At 42.0% G+C, this 27105-nt stretch overlaps 1 protein-coding gene across 5 annotated transcripts in view; it reads right to left on the reverse strand.

Annotated features, from left to right (window-relative positions):
- The window catches only part of FLT1 (fms related receptor tyrosine kinase 1), a 177591-nt gene that overhangs the window by 67213 nt on the left and 83273 nt on the right, over window positions 1-27105 (reverse strand). For 2 of the 5 annotated variants that reach the window (XM_047723034.1, XM_047723033.1), the window contains exons 11-15: window positions 26441-26555; window positions 16588-16696; window positions 9723-10031; window positions 4884-5030; window positions 3763-3859 (exon numbers count right to left, since the gene is read on the reverse strand). In XM_047723034.1, coding sequence (XP_047578990.1) covers window positions 3763-3859; window positions 4884-5030; window positions 9723-10031; window positions 16588-16696; window positions 26441-26555 — 777 coding nt within the window. Of the gene's footprint in view, window positions 1-2640; window positions 3860-4883; window positions 5031-5539; window positions 6012-9722; window positions 10032-16587; window positions 16697-26440; window positions 26556-27105 lie in introns of those variants that run through there. The other 3 variants (XM_047723032.1, XM_047723031.1, XM_047723035.1) reach the window with 3 other exon arrangements.

The following is a 27105-nucleotide window of genomic DNA, read 5'->3' on the forward strand; positions in this document are numbered from 1 at the left end:
AGGCATCATAATTTATCAAACCTCTTAGGATTGTTATGAGTAAGTGACATGCCTGGAACAGGACCAGGTTCCTAGTTCAGCGCTTGTTGAATTAAACCAGCTCTGCGAAACGCCATCGAAGCCCAGTACCTACCTCTGATGACAGTCGTGAAAAGTAAATGAGATATTTGTAAATCTCACACAGTGCCTTGGTTCCTGGGAGGGCTCAATACATTTTTATTATTTTTAATAAAGAAGACCTATTAAGATATTTTCTCTATCTTCAAAGGTGTTCCAAACAAGCCCACATAAAGCAAGGGAATAAGTGACACAGTCTATGGCATGAATGGTAAATAAATCAGATATTAAAGGAAGGGAAGGGTCTCGATGTACTGGGCTGTGAAAGAAGGATCTCTAGTGGAGGCAGCTTCTAGGGTCCACTGGCTGAGAAGCAAAGATTCTTTTGTTTGCGGGGCGGGAGGGTGTCGCAGCAGGAAATGGCAACACGCAGACAGCGCAGCTCCATGGAGGCCCCCAAAGCCAGCAGGTGCTCTAGGGGGCCGGGAGGGCCCCCATCAGTGCATGGGGGCTGCACGGCTTACAGGGGGTGCCCTGTTGGGGACTGCCTCGTGTCCCCCGTGCACATGCTTTCCTGGGCCTGTGCGTGTAGCCTCCCTTTGGTTCCTGCGGATGCCCTTTGGCCCAAGAAAGCACTACTCAGCAGCTTTCATAAGGGTTTCTTGAAACTGCGTTTCTTCTCTAGAATGGCTGTGCCCCACCGAAGAGCTTCCTGAAAGGAAATGAGGAGGGAGGAGAAAAGCTCTCCCATAAAGTCTTTCGGTAGGCATTTTATAACCACTTGTCCGGAGCATGAGCTCTCACGTGTGCCCTGCTTCCTCTCTCCTATTTTCTTTGGAATAGGCTAAGTTGTCATTTAACAAATCCCATCCCATCCAAGACCCAAGGCCACTAAAATCCTCTCAGTATATCAGTTTTTTTGAGTTGCCATGCGTTACAGCTCTCTCAAGGACGTGCAGTGTATTCTCTGGATTTTTAAACTGTAAATAATTAGCTTAATTAATTTTAAACCATTATTTATTTATATATAATTCTATATTTGATATTCATAAATGAAATATATTTATAATATATTTTATTAAATATATTTAATTCTATATTTGGTATTTGTAAAGATATTGCATTAAATATATATTTATTAATTATTTTAATTTTATTTAAAACTTATTCTCAATATGGCTTTCCAAAGGCTTAGTTTAAAATGGGCTAGTTTTCAGTCTTTTCTAGGCTGCGATCTTGGGTGTTTTCCCAGTTCACCTTTGGGATAACCAGTGAGTCAAGGACTGTCACTCTGGTTACCTGTAATCTTTGCCTGTAGGTTTGTAAAAAAAAAAGAAAATAAAGAATTGGTAGAAGATGAACTGGCAAAAGAATTTTGAAGATGTCCACATGCATAGTCAGTGGGTCACAGTCATAGAGCCTATCGTATTGGCTGCTGAATTTGATGCCTCAAATTGGAAATCTTATATGTGAAATTTTATAAATACTACATGCATGTAAGAGATTATCTCCAGAGAATTAAAAAATTCTTTTCCAAAAGGCTATAGCAGTTTTAAGGAGTGAATAAAAGGAGAGAAAATGGACGACTTAGTATAATTGAACTTCATAAATGCCAACAGTAGCATCGTATAATGATAATTCATAAAAGATTTTATGCAAGTATGTATCTAAGACTTGTTTTAGATAGTCTTCTCTTGGCCTTCTGAAGATCAGAGAAAGCTAGAAGGAAGATATCTTTGTTGGATTTAGAAGTGTTTGACTTTAAGCTGAATTACTCATTAACTCATCTGATGCCTTCCAACAAATTCGGACAACTCATTGGCCAATTTCTATGTAAATGAGGTGGGTCAGAAGATAGCATTTATTCAGCCATAACTAGGGGCAAGTTTAGTGATATTAACTCATTTAAACCTTACCACACGGTTGTGTGGTCAGGATCCTACCAATTGTATGCGTAAGGAAACTGAGGCTCAGAGAGGGAGGATAAGTGAGTTGCCCAAATTCCCTGACCCATGAGGGCAATGGTGGGACTCAATTCTTCCCTCACACCTCATAATCTTTTTCCATTTGCAGTTAACTGCCTTAGCATTCCCTCTTGCCTTGTCTACCCTCTAGTCCCAGAATGGCCATGAACTTTCGAAACTGGTTCAACCCTGATTCTTTTTTTTTTTTAAAAGCTTTTATTTATTTATTTAACAGACAGAGATCACAAGTAGGCAGAGAGGCAGGCAGAGAGAGACAGGAGGAAGCAGGCTCCCTGGCAGGCAGAAAGCCCGATGTGGGGCTTGATCCCAGGACCCTGGGACCATGACCTGAGCTGAAGGCAGAGGCTTTAACCCACTGAGCCACCCAGGTGCCCCTCAACCCTAATTCTTTAACCCACATCCAAAGTATGAAAACTGAACACAAGCCAAATTTACTTCTTTCAAAGAACCCAACACCTTACATTAACATCTCATAAAATGTATTTTAATGATCAAGTTATTTGTGGGAATACTTTAAGCAATTTACCTGATTTCTTTAACATAGGGCTTCTTGGCATCTTTAACATACTAATGTGAACTCAGAACCTCTAAAGGGAGGATGCTACAGGTACTGTTACACCGTTTTATTTATTTATCCTTGTATTCATCTTTTGGTTTTGGTAGAATACGTCAAGGTAGAATGCCTCAGGAATAATACCTCAAGCATTCATTTTCTATGAAACTGCCCATCTTAATAGTGTGTCATCTTAGGCAAATCACTTTACCTCACTGGGCCTAAACTTTCTATCCTACAAATGGGACCAAAGATATCCCAAAGATCCCTTCAGCTTTAAAAACTCTATGATACAGCTTCCCCAACCACCCCTAAATGTAGGCGTTCATGCTCCCAGGTGAACTTGCTAAGACTAGAGTAAGATTTTCTGAAAAACTCTCATTCATTCATGAAACATTGATTGATTGCCAAGCACTATGCCAGGTTCTGAGGATAAAAAGAGAAATTAGATACAAATAAGACAAAAAAGATAAAAGATCTAGAGTCTGCCCTCAGGATGAGGCATGATAAGATGATAAACATGTAGGGATACAGTACGGAAAGAGAGCAGTAGAAGTACGCATGGATAATACACAGATGAACTGATGATTATAAAATAACTCAGTAAGACAGAATGGAAACATTTATAAATGATAAAGACCACTAGAGGATCTGCCCCTTCCTTGCTGGGGCCGAATAAGGCTTTCAAGAAGAACACCCAGTCTGGGTGTTAAAGGGCAGGTAGGCGTTAGATAAAGGGAAGGTACTCCAGGCAGAGGGGACACGGGAACAAAAGCAGCAGAGAGGGTTGAAGAAGCACGTGTGCTGCGATCCACAAGGGTTTGGCAAGTGCTAGAATATAAGGTTCAAGGCAGGGGAGGGGAAGCATGGAGCTGGAGAAGTAGGGAAGGCCGGTTGTTGAGGGCCTTGTCTGTGAGAGAGCTTGAACTTGGTCTTGGGATAGAGAGCCAGGGGAAGACTTGAAACAGGGAAGCGAGGTGGTCACAGCTGCCAAGATTTTATCCAGCTGTGTGGAGAAGAAGATTCCGAGAGAGGAAAAAAGAGGTAGAGAGATCAGTCCGGAGACATTCAGGAGACCGATCGTGAGCTCCTGAACCCACAGAGGGACAGCAAGGGAGCAGAGGGAAGGCGGGACTTGAGAAGTATTTCATATTTAGTAGACATAACCTGCTCAGCCTGGTGACAGATGAGAGAAGGACGAAGGGGAGGTCAGCAGCTTCTGGTTTGGATGATGAAGTGAATGACGTCAGTACGACAGAAGGCGCTGCTCGGTGGAGAAAAGGGATGTGATGTGGTTAGTCTGGTATCAGCTTAGTGTGAGATGTTTCTAAGACGTCTTAAAATCAGAGCTCTTCTACCACCAGCCCTTTCTGTGCCTCACCTTCCAGTGGAGATTTCGTTTTGCGTAGAGAATTCACATTCAAGGACCATTCCAAAGAGGTAGTTGTTTGATTTAGGTTGTTGGGATATTGCGAATAAGTGGTACACTTTAATTTTTCATGTAAATGGGATTATTCGGCAAGATTATAAAGAAGTTCATTCTAATCTTCATAACAAAATCATGAAGCAGGCAACAGAGAGCGTTGATACTTACTGATTTAAGTCTAGTTGTTCTTAGACGTATTTTTTCTTGAAAGAAAATTAACACGTGACCATTAGTTTCACTGGTTGTTTTGTTTCATTTTGTTTTGTGTTTAAGCCTGTATTCTCTCATTTAAAATATTTTTTACCAAATCATGAAAACTGATAATAAGTGCATTAAAAAGATTATAAAACAACTCTGGACTTCCTGTCTATACCAGCTGTTCAAAGTTCTGCCGCACCTCCAACCAAGGAGCGCACTCCTCACTTTCCCTGTTGTCAAGTTGAACAGACGTGTCTCAGGGGCTATTAGCATCTCTTTACCAAGGCACCCTTTTTTTTTTTTTAAAGATTTTATTTATTTATTTGACAGAGAGAAATCACAAGTAAGCAGAGAGGCAGGCAGAGAGAGAGGAGGAAGCAGGCTCCCTGCTGAGCAGAAAGCCCGATGTGGGGCTCGAACCCAGGACCTGGGATCATGACCTGAGCCGAAGGCAGCAGCTTAACCCACTGAGCCACCCAGGCGCCCCACCAAGGCACCCTTTAAAGCAGATTCCGTATGGATCTTTCCGCAAGGTGCAGAAGAATGGGCTCAAGTTGCTCTCAGCATGAACCAGTGCTCTCCTGCCTAGAGGCAGAGGAGAGGAAGGTGGAGGGAAGGAGAGGATGATGAGACAGAGGAAATCAAGGAAAACAAGCTCTCTTACCCGGTTCTTGCTGGATTTTGTGGTTGTTTTTAAACCAGGTTATCTGAGGCTCTGGGACGCCGGTAGCGTGACAGTCTAGGGTAGTGGAGCTGCTGATGGCCACCGTGTGGTCACTGAGGTTTCGCAGAAGGTGTGGCGCTTCCTGATCTAGTGAATAAAGAAAGGGGATGGTTAATCCTGTGTTCCCTTCTTAGCCATGCACAGAAACACTTCACAGATATAAACAGCAAAACTCCACCATACGGTTTCATTCCTATTTTGCCCCCTCAATGTTTCTTCTCTGTGTAACCTGCGTCATCTCTAGGAAGTTCTAATGTACTGATGTTTGTTAGAACACGCAGTAAAATCGAGGACAAAATGCTATAGGATTCGGTAGCACAGGTTTCGGCTGGCCAACGAGTTCTCTTCTTTTCTGTGAGAACAGCTTTTCTGAGACCTAAGGATGTTGCATCCTCTACGAGGAATGAAACAGGAAAACCACGATTTTTGGACGGAGGCTTAGAGTGAATTTTTACATAAAGATATCCTATTAGAGCAATGAGCTTAATGTAATTTTGCAGGTATTTTTCTTGATGTGTTTGTGAGGCCGTGTCTGTGTGACTCAGCTCTCCGTAGTCACCTAAGGTGTGAGGCAGCAGACCAAACAGGAGAATTTCTTGAACTTTGCAAGCTTTATTGATTATTTCCTTCTTCCATTCCCTTCCCCAGTGCGAGCAACCAAAGGATTAATTCAAGAGGCAGAGGCATAGGTTTGTAGTTTTTGCACTATATAATAGTACAAATATTGTATTTTATATTATTTTCTCTTAAAACATACAAATATGATACAATACAATTTATTTTAATAAAATGCCAACCAATATAGTACAACAAAATGAATTTCATACATTAGGATGCAATACATTACAACATTAAAATCCCACTTCGGAACAGCAGTACCCCCAAAGGCCCCAGTTGAGTACAGTGTCTCTATTTAACGAAGTAGTCAGTCCTGCTGATGTGGATACATTCTAGTTAGGCGAGTGCTGGATTGGCAGCTGGAGCTTCCAAGGGAAAAGAATAAAGACAACTCCTAACGTCTTTCCCACCCTCCCGAGTCATCGTCTTCACCCCCTCCTGTTGTGCATCCTGGAACAGAAATCAAAAGGCGTTTGGCATGACTTACACATTCTGTGCCACTGGCTTCAATGACACAGTCTGAGCTGTCTCCGACCACTGCGGATTTCCTCATCTTAGTGTACTAACACTGTGAAAGCAGCTTAGGAGCGATTACAAGGCTAGGAGAGGTGACACAGTGCAGTGGCTTGACCCTGTGTCCCCGCAGGGTTGCTGCCGACGCCCCAAACCTTTCTCTTTTTATTCCTGCAGGGAAACTCTCAGGATTAGCATTCATTCGAGCAATTCCGAAATCTCAGGTTAAAAAGTATAGTATCCTATACCTTCCACGGAGGAACGGCTTTCTCATTAAATTTTGATTTCCAGAGCGCATCCCTAGCTCTTTCCTCTTTTTATACAAAAGGAAATCGGAAGGCTAAAAAGAGCGTTGAAAGGAGGGCCCTGATTCAGAAACCCTTCAGAGCGTGGAATGAGTGATCACGATGGCTCTTTTGCCTTCTGTCCGTGTATCTTTCTGGTCTGTTCTGCACCCCACCCCATGACCAGGCAGAACCATTTCAACATTTCTGGTTGCCTTCTGTGCAGTCTGTCAAATGGTGTTTCCTAATTGCAAATGCAGCCAGGTATCAAAATCTTGAATCCTGATAACTTTTCACAAGCTTGATTGTTACAATCTTGACATTTTTACACAGTAAAGACTCCAAAAGGATCAGTGCAACAGGACCAGATAATGAAGAACAGTGTCATATTCCCATGTAATGTCTATTACAGTGGCGAGCCAAATTCAACATATCTCTTTTAAAACACAGACACAGTTCATGGAATTATATTTTAAGAGCTTTCCCTACCACAGTGACTATTTCCCATGCACTAAATATGATAAAATGATCAATCATTGCCCATGGGCCTTATTATAAAAAGAAAGCCTGAATATAGGGCCTACAACACCCAAAATTATTTTCATAGCTACAAACTACAGCATCATCAACAAAGACAACATTTGACCTCCCTGACAGATGTACTAGCAAACACTTATATGAAAGGAGAATGGTTTAACAGAAATATACTGAGAACTCCTAAAGGCCCTATCTGTCCTAGACAAACTTCAGACAAGAGAAGCAGCAAAAAGACTGCAGAATAAACATAGGACTCTCAATTAAATACAAAGTTCATATAAACACGTCTGAAACACACAGTATTATATTTTTCCTTGTACCCATTTCTGGAAGAAAAAAAAAAAAGTTCTCCTACGTGAACTATCTCATTTTTGATTGGTTTCTCAATGACTGATCAACCAAGGAATCATTGTATCAATTCCCCTTTGTACTTTATAGCCTGTTTTGACATTTTAGGTAAGAAAAGTACATTGAACCCTTATTATTAACCCCAAGTTATTTGATGGAAATAGGTAGCTGCTTTCCCAAACTTAACAGAGTGGAGCTGATCCCTTCAAATGGAGAAAATCAGAATTAACAGAATATTTCTGCTGGTTATCAATAGCCAAAGATAGCTCCCTACCGGGTTTTTCTTTCAGCTTTTAGTGTTATGGCCCCAAGGATCTGCCAGGTCTTCTAAATACATAGTTTCTCTTCTTCACTCAGACTGGGGGCTGAGGAACCAGCCTCATGCCCTCTACTCCAATTCTGTCATTTTCCATATCAGGCTCTTCTTCCTCTCTTTTTTCCCCCATGATCCTCCCCTTCCTCCAAACCCCAAAGAGTGACCAAAACAAAACAGAACCCTCCCAAAAGATTTTTCTTTTTGAAACTCTCTGGAGAGATGAATTACACAGCAAAAAATTACTCTGTGGAATTCTTAAAATCATCTCTTGGAAGTACTTAAAATCCTCCCCTGGGAATACTAACACCCTTCCCCTCCCTGCAAAACAGCAGGTGAGGTTTTAAGGGGGAAGGCAATGATATCTTCTGCGTGTCTCCGTCACCATCTTTTCAGAAGCAACCCCTCAACCATCCCATTTGCTTTTTCGGCTTTAGTGAAAATGGAGTCCCCACGATCTGTGGCACCAAGGCATTGTTTCCTGAAGGAACACGCTGGCTTAGAATGAACAAAGACGCCAGGCAAAAGAGCCATAGGTAACATTTCCAGATACAATTGATTATTCTTTCCTCTGGGCTGACAACTTCCAGGTTACTAATTGTTTTCAGAGCATTTGGGGCGCCATAAAACTGGCATTCCGGGGAAACGCTATTGTTTACTCTTTCACACTTGACAAAAGCAATTCCCACGTGAAAGACAAGTTTAGCGTGGGACAGCGGCTGTTACCTAGAGGAGGAAACAGTCTGGTGAGTTCCCAAGCCTGAGAAGTTGTCATATTGTCACCTTCTATCGGGCTGCCCGGCCACTGTGTTCTCAGCCATGGCTATTTCGGTCACTGTGGCTTGTTTTCCAATAGTTCACTCAAGGCACATATAATGATCAATCATAAATGAAAACAACAGAACAATGCATAGTAAATTGGTGAAAAAGTCACTTTCCCTCAAACACAAGCTCGAGAGAGGAGATTTCCATCTTTCCTGATTGGAAACGAGGTGGGTTTTTTTAAAGGCTCTGAATTCTGCTTCTGTAGTTTTGCCATTTTTTAATCCCCATAAAAATCCCATTAAGAAAGTGGACTTTTTTTTTTTTTTTTTAATGGCCAAATCCTAGATTTACATTAAGAAGAATGCATTCAACCATGGGTCACAAGAGCCTTGATCTCCTTGATGACCTGATTGTGGTATGTATGTCTTTGAATGCTGTCAATTAGATAGGAGAAGGTTCTTTAAAAGAACAACCAGGGGACATATCTAAGTAAGATGAAGGCATGATGTCCATTTTTGGGGATGCGGTCAGTAGCTAGATTGTCCACTCAGAGACGGTGAGGGGGAAGCCTGCCCTGGCTAGTCGGCTGGCTACCCAGAGTGCACAGAGCCAGGACATGACTTTGACCCAGGTGGGCATTCTGAATTCATACTGTGCTAAAGCTTTAATTACCTCTGGATTACACCGACATCTTGCACTCCTGGGGCCCATTTTAGAAGCTCCAGTCTAAGATTAATGCGCTTAATGTAAAAAAAAAAAAAAAAGCATTTTCAAATAAATAAGCATTATCACTTGCTTCCAGGTGTTATTTACAAATCGAGAGCAGATGAAATAGTACAAAATAAAACCAGGCAGAGGTCCAGTAAGAGTCTCAAATTCAACTGTACTCGTTCTGAGCTGGCAAATTAACTTATTCATGTCCATCTTTGGCAGAAACCAGCATTGGTTTAAATTATTCAGTTTGCGTAGCTTCGAAACTTAAAAACACAGAGAGGTTGGCATCAAAGTGGGAGGAAAGGATCAGTCCCAAGTTGTTGTCTATCAGGCAGGAGAAGACAGCAAAGAGCAGAACAACAGAGAATGCACTGCAGGGATCCTCCAAATCCAAAGGCGCACCAAGTCGGCCCCAGAGAGCAGAGCCCTCAGCCTGAGTGGGGAGCCCAGAGCTGGGACCTCGGGAGCTCATTATCACTCCTATCATCTCCAAATTCATTTTGGGAGGAGCATCTCCTCTGAGCCGGAAAGTTAGCAACAGTGACAATAAATCAAGATGATATGAGACAACTGTTACTTTTTAATGAGTCCTTTAATGTTTTACATTATTTTGTGTGGTACAATCATTCCTTGTGCTTTTAAATTTGGAGATCCGAGAGAAAACAGCCTTTTTGTTGCAGTGCTCACCTCTAATTGTAACTTCTTTCTTCTGAAGGATTTCTTCCCCTGTGTATATGTTCCTGGCTCTGCAGGCATAGGTGCCTGAATCTTCCAGGGAAACGTTCTTGATGGTGACATTGAGAGTGATGGAGTTCTCTTTCGTGACGGCCATTTTCTGCTTGCTGATGCTGTGGTGCATTGTTCGGTTTTTAACTGTCCGCAGTAAGATCCAAGTAATGTCTCTATATAAGAACTTGTTAACTGTGCAAGACAGTTTCAGGTCCTCTCCTTCTGTAGGCATTTTTTCCAAGTTAACATGAAATCCGTTTGGCACGTCTATAAAATAAGAACAGAGAACTTCAGTTCATAGAAAAATCAGTGTCTCCTCTGGAGATCGTCTCAGATCTTAAGAACCGTCCTGACACACATTCTCTCAGTATCGGCATTAAAAGGGTGAATACTTCTCTTTTCCTGTTAGGGGAACCGATCAAACCCAGGTAGGAACCAACTAATTCCATTCTGCCGGAAGCGAAGCAGCAGGTATTAAGCAGGCTGGTTATTAGGAGGACACATTTTTCCCTGGTTGCCCCAGTGCCTTTTCAAAGCACAATTTGTTTTACATCTTGGGGTGACAGCCACATTCCCCATTCCTGTAATACAACTGGAACTTCTACTGGTGGGTGAGCGGGCGAAATAGGGAAGTCCTAAGAGAGCGATCTGTACTAAAAACCAAGGGTGGTGTTACGGTCAGACTTATCCAAAATACGCTGTGACCAGGTGAGAAGGGGAAGTCCCAAGTACACGGTAGGAGACTTCAGTCCTGCCAGTCGCTACCACTTTAATCCTAAATTTCTCCAGTGAAAAAAAAAAAACACAAAAAACCAAAAACCTGATTTCCCTAGTTTCCAACCACTGGACAGACAGTATCCCTGCCTGCTACTGTGCCATCACCTTGTCTGCTCTTGGTGGGCACAGTGGGTAGAAACGAGCCACAGTACTTGCTTAGGTCCCCCTTCACGGAGATCATTCTACTCAGACGTCAAAGAACAACAGGCAGCCAACAAATTGAAAGAGTTGCCTGATTTCAGAAGTGGAGGTAATGGGGGAGGGGGAGAACAATTTTTTAAAAAATCACTTTTCCAGGGGCGCCTGGGTGGCTCAGTGGGTTAAGCCGCTGCCTTCGGCTCAGGTCATGATCTCAGGGTCCTGGGATCGAGTCCCACATCGGGCTCTCTGCTCAGCAAGAAGCCTGCTTCCCTCTCTCTCTCTCTCTGCCTTCCTCTCTGTCTACTTGTGATCTCTCTCTGTCAAATAAATAAATAAAATCTTAAAAAAAAAAAATCGTTAAAAAATCACTTTTCCAGGGCTGCCTGCGTGGCTCAGGGGGTTAAGCCTCTGCCTTCAGCTCAGGTCATGATCTCAGGGTCTTGGGATCGAGTCCTGCATCGGGCTCTCTGCTAGGCGGGGAGCCTGCTTCCTCCTCTCTCTCTCTCTACTTGTGATCTCTCTCTGTCAAATAAATAAAATCTTAAAAAAAAAAATCACTTTTCCTCTCAAAAACAGTAAAGGTTTTCAGAAAGTGAATATGCCATTAAAAGCCATTTGTAGGGACACCTGGGTGGTTCTGTCGGTTAAGCATCTGCCTTCGGCTCAGGTCATGATCCCAGGGTCCTGGAATTGAGTCCCACACTGGGCTCCCTGCTCAGCGGGGAGCCTACTTCTCCCTCTGCCTGCCACTCTCTCTACTTGTGCTCGCTCTCTCTCTGACAAACAAACAAAGTCTTAAAAAAAAAAAAAAAAGCCATTTGTCTCTTGTCAATCCCCAGCTAACCTTCATCACCATCTCCAGCAACACCTCATGAGCTCTCCTTCTCAGCTTTCTTACTCTGGACTTGTCACTTAGCTTTTGTACTCAGAGTTCCCTAGTCTCATTTTGGACCATTTCCCCAGAGGATTAAGAAAAAAAAAAATTGGTTGCTGGCCCCGAACTGACCTGCTCCCAAAATCCTCCCATTGCTTGTTACTTAGTGGCATATCTGTATTTGAGCAAAGAATTTGGGCCAACATTTTACAAAGTACTTTGAAGATGAAAAGCGCTATGTTCTGCTATTATTATTATTATCCGTTGCACACAAAGCTATAAAGAAACCTTTAAACCTTAAGGGGACAATAGTCCAAAATTAGATATCATATCAACTCTTTCCTAAATCTGACTTTGCTTGTTTTTCTGATTTTTCTGGGCTTTGGCTTTATTATAAAGTGTCACGTCTGAAGAAATGCCAAAGTATTCATTTGAAACCTGGGAGCAGGGGGTAGCAGAGGCTTATGAAGCCGTGAGTGGCTGGAGAGAGAGGAGACCAGCAGAGGTTTTCCTGCTTTTAAAATGAATATCTAAGAATGTGCCAGAAGATGCAGAAGCCGCTGACAGTCATTTTTAACATAACAATAAGGTGTCAGAAATAGCCCCTCTAATTCAGCATCTTTTTATATTTGGGACCTTTTCCAAGCCTGCAGAGTAAAACCTCAGCCGTCAACTTTTACACAGATACCCGAAGTATTGTGCACTGACTGCGGTCAAATCATTTCTTCAAAGACCATCCACAAGCTTTCCATTTGTTTTGAGGTCCCGTCCTGGTGATTAGAACCCAAGCGAGCCCAAGTAACACCATTGAGATCATGTAGAGTTTCTATTTACTTTAGTGATTTGAAACTTCCTGTGGAAATAGCTCACAGGTTTCCTGATGGAAGATTTTGTTTATCTTTGCCAAGCACCACCAGGAATCTCAAAATAAAATGCATTTAGTGACACTGGGAAACCAGGGAGATAAGGCAGTGCTGTTCCTGTTTCACCGTCGGTAATTGCTAACACACCCATGGTCATGCGGAGGGCTAGCGAACAGCAAACACACACACATAGGAAAAGAAAAGAACCAACTGGATTTTGAGGTCTGCTTCTCATATGGGGGACACTGTCAGTGAAGTTGACTTGGTTCGTGCTCCTGGACAGCCTCTTAGAGATGCTTGTCCATTTCTCAGGATAACCCCTTTGGCCTTCTCTTTGGAGCCATAGAAGATGATAAATAAAATGTCCTAACACTAGTTAATGAATCCAGAGGGAGTTTTCCTTCTAATTCATGTGGATTTTTTTTTTTTTTTAACAGCCTGAGTACAAAAACAGACCCAAAGAATTGCCTTCTAACAAAGTGAAAGTAAGAAATCTTCCCACACTTAAGTATCTGGGCAGATTTAACACAATCCTCACCAGCGCCTACCAACACTCATCCTCTTAACGCACAGACATTCACAGCATCTTACTGGGTATCATGGAGAAGAATCCTCTTTGCTCAGAAGAGACATTCAACTTAGGGTTGTGGGGAGGAGTAATCTACTTACACAGGTGCATATACTGGGCGGGGGGCATATTGGCTTGGTTAGATCAAACCATATGAATTAAGTTCACGAAACAGACAAGCATAGAAATCAACAGGCTGAGAGGGGTCTCATTTGTCAGGTGGTAATAAAGAAGGCTTTCCTTCTACTGAAGAACAGAAATAACATTCTCTAAAGAGGTGAGTGCTTACTAGAAAGTTTTGCTTGTTTTAAGTAGATACTGTTTACAAGTGAATACCAAAGTTGAGAGTAGAAGCAGTGGAGAATTCTTAAGGCCACTGCTAACTCGGTTACATCAGTCTGGAAGACAACCTATGTGAGCTGTTGTATTTTAAGGAAGGGGCAACATGCATGACATGAAGATCAATAAGGATCCAAATCTAGATCTTTTGATTTAGTACAGTTGAATCTTAGATCTCTCAAAGCAGTCCTTGCACGAGGTCAAGCATAAACACCGAGTGAACGTACATTCACTTTGCAGAAAACACACACGTAAGGCACAACATCCCTAAGATTATCTAGTTTTATCTCCAGTGAGAATAAATCTCATGACAATGATTTAAGCGAGAAAAAGGTAGTCATTCGTTAAAAAGGTAATACATGTAAACAAATTAATGTATGATTACCAAAAACTTGACCTTTTCAGGATTGGCAGAAAAGAATTCAGAGCAATTACATTCCATTTCAGTGTAAGGTTAAGCTCTTGAATTTCTAGAGGAAAAGCATTGTAAGCCTCGATTATGTATGTTTGAATTGAATTCTCATAGCTCCTTTCTATGGACAAGTCTTGATATCTAGGAACGGTTTCAACCATCCCATGGTTATACATTGTACTGTGTGGTAGGAGGTAGGAGGGCATCTCTGTCTGCACTGAACAGGTGATCAGCTTTGTCACTAATACTGCCGCACACAGACAGACACACAGCAAATGCAAAGCTCAGTGGGGGTAGGCTAGGTATTGGTGTTGCAATTAAGGCTGGGCATCAATTCACCTTTCTTGGGGACTCTGAATAATAAGGAAATGAGCACAGCATCCCCCTCTACTCTTGGTACCTCCACTTCCAGTACTCCCTTCAGACCCAGGCAAGCAGACCCATCTAAAGGCTCTATTCCAGCTATCTCCCTCCTCACAGCATAGAGTCTGTGGGGTCAAGAAAGCATGACACCCCCACTTCCATATCTTGCTTGAGATGCCACAATTTCCTATAAAGGTGATCCTCAGTCTGTTTCTAGACTGTCAAAGACCTCTTCCCTAGGTTTGTCCTCCTGAGGTCAGATCACCCGTCCATGTGCACACTTCTAGATCTCGGGGAAGACTATCAGTCAGGGGTGTGGGCAGCACTTGGATATGTGGGCTGTGGAGACCATACACCCAGGTGCAGTAGTGGGACAGAACCAGGAGTCAAAGGAGAAGACGGTGGTGGGGATGGGGTGGGGTGTTCCTTCTGTACCTCCAGACATTGTCACTTTCTGTTGTGGAGCTCTGAGTAGTCCCCATATTCTAAATTTGCATCTCACCTCAGGTTATCATGGAGGTATTTTGCCCATGAGAAGCTGAAACATCACAGCTTGTTTGTTTCATTTAGAATTTGTGAGGTGGTTGGATGTAGAGCCTGTGGGCCTCCAAAGGTACTCTTGCTTTGGCTCTGAAAATGTCAAGGCAAGCCTGTGCGCTTCTTTTGACCTGTTCCAATTTTATGCCCTCCTCCCCCAGGACCACCTCAGCCCTTCCTTCTCAGAGACTTGGAGCTCTGCTCTATACATACTTTCCACTGGCCACATGTGGCTACTGAGCACTTAAGATGTGGCTAGTGTGACTGAAGAATTGAATTTTATTCGATGAATTTTATTTCAATTAATTTAAAATTTAAAAACAGATGCAGGGTAATACTTTAAAAACCCTGACTGCGTGGTGAAATGGTATTTTGGATATACTGGGTTAAATAAAATTAATTTTTATTTTTTTAAATACAGTTTTGCTAAAAAATTTTATATCACATTTGTGGCTTTTATTTCCATTGGACAGCATTGGCTTGGTGTTGGTAAATTCATCTGCCACATTACTTCTGCATATGCCTTTTGATATTAGGGTACAGATAACACTTCTTTTTCATGTTAAAACTGTCTTCCTATAAAGACAGGGCATCAATGGTAATCCGTTCAAGGGCTCAGTGCAGAGTTGAACTGTTCTAACTTCACAGTTAGTGCTCATTAAACTTGTAGAAACTTGCTTAAAGTTCAGAACGGGAATCTTCTGAACATGTCTTTTATATTTGCAATCATACATACAGTGACTATGGATTTGGATAGGAACTTGCTTGCAACCAAATAAAAAGGACAGTACAAGCCTTTGTTCCTAATTAATCTAAATCACCTGAGATGGGTTACAGAACCAGCATGTTTGAAATTGCTCTCGAAATCCTCCCCTAAATAAAGGAATTTTCCTACTTGGAAGGGATGCAGAGATGATCTCCCTTCCACTCCTCGGATGTAAGAGGACAGGGGCTGACTTGGTCTCGCGTGGCTCTGCCGTGTCCCTTTGCACATCTCAAACCCCTTTTCCTCATTTGCAAAGGGCTGTCCTGTTGAATAGCCTCTCCAGTCTCTTCCAGCTCTGACATTCCGTGAGAATCTACCTCAGGAGATCTCCCACGACACAGCTTCTCTGAGGATTGGCTAACTTGCCGGAAGGCTCCCTGCGATCTGACAACCCCTATGTCTCATACAATCAGACCTACCTATTTCTTTCTGGAGAATTCTAGGCAACTGCTGCAGCCTGCCCCATGCAGTGCGAAGTTTCCAGAAAGCTGGCAAACTGCCCGGGTTTCCTCAGAAAATTGGGGGAGTGCGGAGCCAGGCAATTGTTTTTATACTTTGAGCTACTTACTTCCTTCCTGTACCCGTGGAGGGACCTAGGGAGTGCCATTTGTGTACCTTGGAAGTTTTAAGATTTGCAGAGACCATCATATTTCAGGCTAAAAAAAAAAAATGGGTAAATGCTACCCAAAAACCCAGCACATTAATTACTGTCAACAAACTCCATTTCAGATTTCTATAGGAGAGCCTCATTCCTCAAAAGTAGAAATGACTTAAGTTGTGAGACAATTAGCTTCTCGGCTTCAAAACCAAAAACATATCATCACAGGTTTGGTGTCCTTGATTGTTACCGAACTACTGCTACATCCCAGACCCTGTGCCAGGTACTGAAAGGAGCTCAAAAATGAACATGACAAGAGCCTAAATTCACGATCCAGCCTGGGAAGGAGACGTACACACCTAGCTCTAAACGGGACCTCAGAGAAAGAACTTGTTCGGAGATCCGGTAATACTGTAGAATACTATTCTTGAGAGCAAGGATGAAGGTGCTCAAAGTTTAACAATTCTGTGGAATTAAAAAAAAAAAAAAAAATCCCTCCGGCCCTAAGTGCACTAAGGACAAACAGAACTGAAAGGACGGCGAGGTCACCGGGCTCTCTTCGGGAGTACAGGATATACGGCTTACCTGTGACATAAAAGCTTATGTTTCTTTCCACAGTCCCTACTTTATTGGAAGCCATGCAACTGTAGATTCCAGAAATTCTAGAGTCAGCCACAACCAAGGTGCTAGCCGTCTGTAAAAGAAAAGGAAACTTTAGCTGGAGCGGAGAGCTACTGGAACACCCCGAAGAGTCTTCTAAGGGTCGGAGTGATTCAGCTGTTCCATTCATTCAACAAGGGGAGTGCTGCACGCTGGCGGTTACCAGAAGGCGCTCCCTTTGCCGAGCCCCAGCAAGAATGGAAAAATAACAGGAAAGCAGGTCCTCAGGAGACCGGGGGCTATGACATCCGACGCGTATGAGGGTTTCAGGCTTATTTATCTCGTGCTGCTGGCGTAACAATTACAGACCTGAAGCTCAGATGCGGGACTGCACGTCCTGCTCTGTGAGGTGGTCGGTTCCACGTCAATGAGAGGAACAGGTGAGGCTGAGGCCTTCCCTTTTGTTTGGATGACCTGAGACCAGGGATGCCACTGGGTAACAGGTTTCTTTGCTGTTTGCTTCTGTAATGGGTGTGTTAAGTGAGTAAGGACAGAAGAGAAAGGCTGGCGGGACCATTTCTTTTATGTACTCAAAGAATAGGGCACAGCAGTTCCTAAGGTGCCGAAGCTCTGGAAAGCTCTCTAAGGCTGTCCTGTGTGTTTGTGAACGACTTCATCTCTCAGTCTGCCAATTCCCAATGTAGAAAACGGAGACACAGGATTTTCGTGCTGCTATTTGACACATGAGCCCTTGAAGAAACACTAGTGGTCACATTTGTGTGAGCTGGAAAACACTTTCTAAACTGGGATGTCTCAGAGAGTAATGAAACACAAATCTGTACGGTGTGAAGACTCGCTCTGCTGTCTTTTTGTAAAGATAAAAATCAGTAAAATGAAACAGGTTGTTGCAAGTTTTAAAATTCAGTCCAGGCTTGCAAAAGTGCAATGCATCCTTTCTATGAAACGAATGAAAAGGGGAGTTATGTTTCTCTTATTTTGTAAAGCATACCCCATTACTTTATAAACTATTGCCGCTCATCTCCTAGAACACAAGTAACTGGTCATTGGCTTTGAACTTAGAGAGGCTTGCTGATGCTTCTAGACCAACGGGGAGTCCTAACTGAAGCCGAATTAGATCAAGTGCCTTACAGGCTAACAAAATGTGACAGTCAGCTTCCTAAGAGGATGAACCTGGATTCTACAAAGGGTCCCAGCATTTTTCTGAGTTGTTAAGTAATGGGCTAATTAAGTTCTTTACTTATGTTCTCATATCCCAGCCAGTAAATGATTTATCTTTAATCTGCAGATCAAGAAAACTGAAGAATATAATCCTCACTTTTTCAGCCAACAAGCTTATTTCTCCAAATTCTCTGTAATTTTCACTATGGTATCATGCACATTACATGATTATTTCCTCTTGTGTTTCTTGGATCTGTTTAATTGCATCTTCTCATTTGTCCTGAGTTATTGAAATTACCGGAAATGAAATGTCTGCAATATGTGACAAGTTTCATTCAACCTAGCAGACACTTATTGAGCATGTATCAAGGCACTGAGCAGATATTGTAGGGGAAACAGAGATGGTGAGTGTGACACAATCCCTATTCTTAACCTTGAATAGTCCTTGGAGGACTACTTTAAGCTGACAGAGAAGACTTTCCCGCTTAAAGATCAAAGACGTATTATTCTCTCTTTTGCAGAGAAAAACACACGTGGAGGCAAATGACCAATAGAGAAGATCATGGAAGACCTCGGGGCTCTCTTTCCCTATGTTAATTAATCATTTTTATGAGAGGTGGTAAATACAAGGAAATGCTAGCCAGAATATTTCTTTCAATTATTGCACCCACCGCTTAAGAGCCGTGGTAGTAGTTAGAAGAGAAGCTTGTAGGGAACCATGTGAAAGGAAGTGTTAGTTCATCACCGCTGGGACAATTCGGACCATCAAGTCAGACTCTGACTTCTTTATTTGGTCTCTGCAAGCTTGAGCTCAGATGCTTGGAAGCAGTATGCAACAAAATCAGACTCAAGGCACACCCATGAAGGCCCCCAGCTCAAGCACTGCTTTTCTTATGACGTCAGCTGTCCATGTTTATCCTCAGGGGTCTCAACAGAGTCTTATCTACATTCTTCGATTTTTTTGCTCAGTAAATAAGTGAGAAACGCATTTCTGTTTCTCCGGAGGATTTTGACATGAGGGACAACTACTGCCTGAATCTGAAAGTTGCATCTGCATTTCTTTCTGTTTTGTTTTTAAAGATTTTATGTATTTATTTGACAGAGAGAGAGTGAGAGAGCACACACAGGGAGAGTGGAAGAAAGAGAAGCAGGCTCCTAGGGAGCCTGATGTGGGACTCGATCCCAGGACCCTGAGATTATGACCTGTGCTAAAGGCAGACGCTTAACCCTCTGAGCCACCCAAGAGTCTGGCATCTGCATTTCTGTTAAAACTGCTTTGATTTCACTGGACTCAAAGCAAGTCAGCACCAGCACTGGGCTCCATGGTAAGGGAAAGTCAATTCAGATATGGACAACTGCCACAGCTAAGACTTCTGCAGGCGTTCTGGGGTGATTCCAACAGCTGGGAGAGTTCAGAACTTTTGTATAATCGGAGAATGAAATTGACATACCTAGACCTGAAAGGGGTCCAGGTCACAGGTGAGCCATGGAGAGACGAATGCATTTGAATCTCTCTTATTTTGCTTGAATGACCCCTTCCCAAACCAAGAGCTTACCCAGAGGCAAGCCTTCTCCAGAACTCACCTCTCCCAAGTTTCTACTAAAATTGAACGAGAAAATGACAGTGGTCAGAGTTTACATTATTTCTTTGTTTCTGGGTGCCTTTAGGTAGCCCTTGCTATGCCATGCACCAGACAGTGTGTGAGGTGTATCTAACCTGTTGCTAGGCAGGTTAACTATGTGACTGTAGGTAAAGCATCATTATAGTCTAAGCTGGGACTTCCTTCCTATAGCCCTGTGAGGTAGGTATATTACCCTTCATCTCTACATGAGACTGCTTCTTGCTTTAAAACTCTTCAGATTGGATGGCACACTCTATTGGTAGAGTGCCATCTACTCTCCTCATTGAGTTCTTTCTTTCTTTTTTTTTTTTTAAAGATTTTATTTATTTATTTGACAGATAGAGATAGGCTGAGAGGCAGGCAGAGAGAGAGAGAGGAGGAAGCAGGCTCCCCGCTGAGCAGAGAGCCCGATGCGGGGCTCGATCCCAGGACCCTGGGATCATGACCCGAGCTGAAGGCAGAGGCTCTAACCACTGAGCCACCCAGGCGCCCCCATTGAGTTCTTTCTTAAGAATCATCCTGAAGGGACGCCTGGGTGGCTCAGTTGGTTAAGCAGCTGCCTTCGGCTCAGGTCATGATCCCAGCGTCCTGGGATCGAGTCCCACATCGGGCTCCTTGCTCGTCAGGGAGCCTGCTTCTCCCTCTGCCTCTGCCTGCCATTCTGTCTGCCTGTGCTCGCTCTCTCTCTCCTCTCTCTCTCTGACAAATAAATAAAATCTTAAAAAAAAAAAAAAAAAAAAAAAAGAATCATCCTGAAACTGGCAAGAGACGGGTCACATAAGCTAAAATGCTAGTATGTACAGAAATACTAGTTTCTTTCTAATTTACTTCACATAAGCTGTAAGCTATTTTTCAACTGATACATTGTTATAAGTTTTGAGAATATGATGGACGAATGAAAAAGTCATAATTAAAGAAGGAAATTTAAAAGAGGAAATTAATATCTATGATCAACTTCGCTAAACATTTCTAGAGCTCTTCTTTTTCCAGAGCATATGTTTTAAACTTAGAAACTAAAACATATTTTCATGAAAAACAAAAGATATCTATTTGATAGTTGAAGTATAAACACTATAGGGTCAGAAAAAGGAGCTCAAGTGTGAGTTGTAGGTGAATGTGGTTTTTCGGGACAGGAGAAAACTTCTCATAGGACAGCAAGGCTGAACACCGAAGTCTTCCAAGTAAAATGGACAAATCCATTCTCCAGAGCTCATAACCAAATACTGTCATTTCAAAGGGTGAAAAAATGAAAACAGCCCAATAGTTGGGACACCAAATATTAACTTCATACTTTAAAAGAGGAAGTGCCAAGAATTTCAGTCGTTACGTGTGTTTGAAATTATAATAATTTAGAAGGTGTACCAAAAGAAATTCTCCAGGATGGCTGCTTATCTTTGTTCTCGAAGAAGTTTTCATTTGCCATAGTTGTTTTTTAGCTCTGAACCTACACTTCGGGGGTGCCTTGACTTGCCCTGACAGGACCCCAGAAATTTAGATATTAGAAATAGACCCTGAAAGTCATTCTCCGGGTTCTTTTGTATGATCCAGGGACGCTGATGAAATCTGTCGTCAGGTACTGTAAGTTGGGAAGTTATTCATACCCCTTCCTTCCTTCCCTTTCCCTAAGCATTAGTAACTTCCTACCACAATGTGGTTTCAACCTCGTGGATGAGAATGGAGGGGATGATGTGTAATTCAGCCTAATTTCCAGAATGAGTTTTAAAAGGTCTAAATATGGACCCTGATTTTAATCTCGGGATGTTTCTAATATCGTTTCCTTTCAAGTGTGTCAGGGAGACATAAAAGTAGACCTATAAAGGTCATGGAAGAAACTAAAATTAACCTCGAGTGGTACATTTTTGAGCCAAGTGATGGGAAAATAGAACGTGAGAATTTGAAAAAATTGAGGAGTGTGGGAAATGAGACACAAGCTGTAATTCTGTCATTAGATTTAAGGCCTCTGTCATGGATTGGTCTCGTATGGTAACACTCCTCAAGGGAACATCCGAACGATTTCAATGGAAACGCTGCTAAAGCATTAAAATTGTCACAATTCTCCCGCCTCACAGAATGAATGCTGTAATATGTATTTCCTGAGTGTTTTTTCTAACCCAGGGTTCCTTCTACTTCCTACTCCATAGCTACAAACCCAATAGTCTGGCAACGCCATTAAAGAATACTAAAACTCCACATTTGCTATTAGCAACTCCAATTGATGACTCATTTTTCACAAATCGAGGCCAAAACTTGCCAATGAGGAAACTAAATTTTATTGTCCTCTGCTCCCTTCTATGAGTTAAACCAAAACCAACAAAACCAAAAAAAAAAAAAAAAAAAAAAAAGGAAATTCCTAGAATCTAACGGGGACTCCAGTGGGATTTCTATTCCTCTGATCTGTGGGGGGTGTCACTGTGCAGACTAACTATGTGACTGTGGCTAAAACAGTCTTTAGAGTCTAAGCTGGGACTTTAATATACTTCCTAAAGATGGACAGAAAAGAAAAGCAGTTTTAATTGTAAAGGCATGGGGCGCCTGGGTGGCTCAGTGGGTTAAGCCTCTGCCTTCTGCTCAGGTTTTAATCTCAGGATCCTGGGATCGAGCCCCGCATCAGGCTCTCTGCTCAGCGGGGAGCCTGCTTCCCACTGTCTCTCTCCGTCTGCCTCTCTGCCTACTTGTGATCTCTCTCTCTCTGTCAAATAAATAAATAAAATCTTTTAAATAAATAATAATTGTAAAGGCATGACCACCGTAAATAATTCTGAAAGAGCCAAACTCCCATCTGTCATCATCATAGATTTTTCCCTAGGTACACAGATAAATTAATAGATGCCCAAATTGTAGGAGTGGTAAATGCTTCTAAATTTAGGCTTTGAAATGAATAAGGAGAATCTATTACAGCTCCAGCTTCGAAGAGGCTATGTCACATATACATTATATACACAGATATCAACTTTGTTGAGAAACAGTATTAAAAGCTTTTCAATGCAGACAGATATCAAACAAAGTCCTTTTTTTAAAGATTTAATTAATTTATTTATTTGACAGAGAGATCACAAGTAGGCAGAGAGAGAGGAGGAAGCAGGCTCCCTGCTGAGCAAAGAGCCCGATGTGGGGCTTGATTCCAGGACCCTGGGATCATGACCTGAGCCAAAGGCAGAGGCTTTAAACCACTGAGTCACCCAGGCACCCCAAACAAATATTCTTCATTGCATTCGATCACAATCAGCCTGGGAACTGCATTAGGGTGTAGATGACAATCATGCTTACAAGAATGGGCAAATGAGGGAGGACAAGGATTATGAGCGCCATCATTGGGAGGAGGGACAGGTTCAGAGAGAGGGACTCATCTGCAGGTGGTTACACAGGACAGAAATGGCAGAGCTGGACCCCAGGGCTCCTGGCTGCAGGCCGACATACATGCCCGCTATGTCTAGAGGTCTCTATTTAAAACCTTTGCATAACTACAAAATTACAAGACAATAAACTCGTTTCACGCCGTGTGGAAAAAAAATCAAGGAAGTTCCTTATCTCACTCGGGTTGTGTGACTTCACTCCCTCTGTGCTTTCCAGGTAATTCTGTACGGAGTCAGGTTGCTACTTTCTGTTTCAGGCTAATCTGAAACCTCGCCTGCCTTTTTCATTTTCCACTTTCTTTTCTATTGTAATTTCTGGGGCTAGGAAGCCAGAATGGAATCAAAACTTACCACTGGAATTAGGTTCATAAATTCTTTTTTAATGTACAACAATTAACGGTACATCTCCCTGATGTGGTCAGGAGAAGGTAAAACAAACAGAGACATTTAGTGGCATCTTGAAGTTTTCTAGTGTTCTGTGACAACTAACTTGCCTTCTACTGCGAGGCATTTCCTTTCTTGGAAAAAAATGTACTGTCACTCAAATTAAACTCTCAAGTTCATAGAATTTCCTCTTTCCTAAGGATTTCATTGAACTGCTCTCGCCAGTGGTTACCTATCATGCGACGTTTCAAACTACTGTTCATTTGTATTAGAGAACAAGAGTTGTAAACCACTGCGGTAGTTAGAAAAACTTTTCGTAAATCCATGACAAGTGATTGTTTATATTTTCAGGCAAATAATTACCACTTTAATCTCTGCTCCTAGTTGGTAGAGCCGTGGCTTTGAGACTAGGAAGACTTTGCTTTGAGTTTTTCGTCTGCCACATTTAGGCTGTGTGGCTTTGAATTCCTCTCATCACCCCTGATTTACTTATCTTTAAAAAGTAGATAGCCACTCTGGCTGGCCAGAATGATGTTGATATGAGCATATGTCAAAAAGTTTTACAGAAGGAGGAATTCAGATGTTATCTATCATCATTGTTCAATCCAACATGGGGGGTGGGGGGAATGATGCCATCCACTTTGTTGCCTCCAAATGCAAAAAAATACAGCTGAATACACAGATGATATGAGCATAACCACACCCCAGCAGATAGCACTCATACTAATGAGCCGAGCCATTAGGAGTCAACATATGCACATATAAATAGACATTTTGGCAAGGGGTTGAAACGTTTTTACTTTTTAAAGCAGCACTACCCCGTTCCTGATAATAGGAGATTTTAAAGTGTATTTTCCCCAAATTCAACCAAAGAAAAGTCTGAGGTCCACAAGGTATGTCCAGTTCACAAGGCATCAGCTATTAGCTAAGGCTCAGTGGAGGTCAGGGAAACAGAGAATGAATGGCAGGCAAGAGGGGCACCAAAGGCTGCCCATTGTAAAAAAAATGTGGGTTCCCAAGGTTCAGGGTCCTCCAGCTGCTGTGCAAATCCACTGTCTATACAGTTTCTACCCAGGCACTCAGAGGCAAGGGGCCCAGGGCTAACATGAAGCCTGAGATATGCTATGAGTAATAAAGTCCTTGTATCTGACGGGTAAGTAGCAGGTCTTCAACCACCAAGCATACAATTGGGACAGGGCTACCTGTTAGCCTGAAAGCAGGGTATAATCTCAGAGCTTCGCAGGTCTTGGCACCTTTTTCTAGAAGCTAAGTTGAATCTTCCAAAATTGGTCAAAGGGTACAAAGTTTCAGTGATGCTAGATGAGTAAGTCCTAGAGATCCACTTTCAGCATAGTACTTGTAGTGAAGAATGCTGTGTTGTATACCTTTGCTATGTGTTATCCTGGATTCATTCACACATTCCTACATTCAGTGGGAGGACATTTTTGGAGGTGATAGAGAAATCTGTAGCATTGACTGTGTCGATGGTTTCGTTAGTGTATATTTATCTCCAAAGTCATTATTAACTGTACACATTAAATTTGTACAGCCCTTTTATGTCAATCATATCTCAATAAAAATTATTTAACACTGAAAGGAGTACTAGTAAAGAGGCCTGCTTGACCCCATTAGGTCAGCGAACCCTTTTTTCCCTCTGATTAGAAGTCTCTTCTTTTTGAATTGAGGTGTAATTGACATATAACATTGTGTTAGTTTCAAATGTAGAGACAGCATACATGATTCAGTATTTGTACATATTACAATACAGTCACCACAATAAGTCCATTTAACATCTGTCATCACACATAGTAAAGCAAATTTTTTTCCTATGATGAGAACTATTAAGGTCTATTTTCCTAGCAAACTTTCATATATGCAATTCAGTATTATTAACTATATTCCACCATGTTGTACAATAATCCCCAGGACTTAGTTATTTTATAACTGAAACTTTGTACTTTTCGACCCCCTTCACTTATTTTTCACAACCCTTACACCCCCTGCCTCTGGCAACCACAAATCTGTGCTCTGTAACCTATAAGCTTGGGGTTTTGTTTCTTTTAGATACCACATATAAGTGAGATCATATGGTATTTGTCTTTCTTTCACTTAACATAATGCCCTTAAAGTCCATCCATGTCACAAATGGCAAGATTTCATTCTTTCTTGTGACTGAGTCATATTACATTGTGTGTATATATACCATACATTCTCCATTCATTCATTCATCCATCATTCATTCATTCGCTAGGCACTTAAGTTGCTTCCATATCTTGGCTATTACAAATAGTGCTGCTACGAACATGAAGGTGCAGATAATTTTGAGTTCGTATTTTTCTTTTCTTTGGATATATACTCAGAAGGAGAATTGCTGGGTTCTAGGGTAGTTCTACTTTTAGTTTTTTGAGGAACCTCCAAAAACCTCCATGTTTTTCATAATAGCTGTATAAATTTACAACCCACCAACAGTGCACAAAGTTTCCCTCCACACCCTCGCCCGTACTTATGACTTCTTGTCTTTTTGACAATGGCCATTCCAACAACAGGTGTCAGGCGAGATCTCATTGTGCTTTTGATTTGTATTCCTTAGGTCACAGAAACCTGATACACTGTATGGGTTTTGCCTACCCTGACTTAGTCTTTGCCCTTGCAAAGACAGAGGGAAAACAAGCTATTCTGTGAGATGGAAAACATTCCAGTTTAACCCTAAGTCTTATACTAGCTTTTGCTTATCGACACCCTACTTTAAGTGTATCAGAGATTCTCAGTCCTGGGTTCTTGCTAGAAAGTTCCCTCCCCGGGAACGTTCATGAACCCCAAGCTCTACTCCAGAGATTCAAGCGTAATAATAATTGGTGGAGTACCCTGATAATCAGCCAGGGCTGAAAGCCCACTCCACCTCTTCCATTAGGACCTAGTACTCAAGCCTTGGGAACTGGTGGGCCATTGGAGAACAGTTCAGGGTATTGCTCCACGAAGACACCTCTCTGATCTTGTCTTCTCTCCCTAATTTTTGTTTGAGTGTTTCAATTACTTCTGGTTCTAGTGAACCCAGAACTGGAAGCAAAGTGTGTGCTTTTAAAATAAATATCCCAGGGGTACCTGGGTGGCTCAGTCGGCTAAGCATCTCTCTTAGTCGGCTAAGCTCAGGTCATGATCTTGGGGTCCTGGGATCGAGTCTGCTTCTCTCTCTCCCTCCCTCTTCTTTTGCCCCTCCCCCTATTCATGCTGTCGCTCACAAATAAATAAAATCTTGAAAAATAAAATAAATATGCCAGCCTTTATTTTTGCAGACAATACCTTATTCTTTCCTTCTATTACTGCTGTCCGCTGAGTGATGCTCTCAATCCTGTTTCCTAGGTTGCTGTCAGGATCCAGGATTAGGGACTCTTCATTATTGGAGCAAAAGTCATACCTTTTAAAAAAAAAAAAAATTTATCATTATGTTGCTTTGTAGCATGGTCCACGGTGACAGGTGAAATAAAAATCACTGGTAAGTCCTGAGATAACAAAGATAACAAGACACGCTTTCTTCTATTCCTTAGGTTTTTTCCTGCATAGTCATCTCCACAACTTAGAAACAGAAAATATATTTTGCTTGCTCTGAACGCAGCCCACACCAGTGTATCTCCATATATCCTTCCTGTTCTAAAGGTTAAATACTAAGTAAAAATGTAAAAATGTTAAATACTAAGTAAAAAAATTGTAGAAATTCAATATCTAGATTTTAATTAGTTCCTAGTGGAGGAAACATGCAAACACGAGGTGGGGGGATAAGTTATGTTAATGAATGGAAATCTCGAGGAAATAATAGCATTTCACATCTATAAAAAGTCGGCTTTTAATCAGAATATTCCACTAATTTTTTCCAGGGCTAATCAAGTGTATATGGAAACACACAGCATGAAGCAGTTACTACATTCTGTCTGTTTCTTTCCAAGTTTTGGGGTATCATGAGAAGCCCT

Source organism: Lutra lutra, chromosome 3 (assembly GCF_902655055.1).
Source record: "Lutra lutra chromosome 3, mLutLut1.2, whole genome shotgun sequence".
Taxonomy (NCBI): Eukaryota; Metazoa; Chordata; class Mammalia; order Carnivora; family Mustelidae; genus Lutra; species Lutra lutra.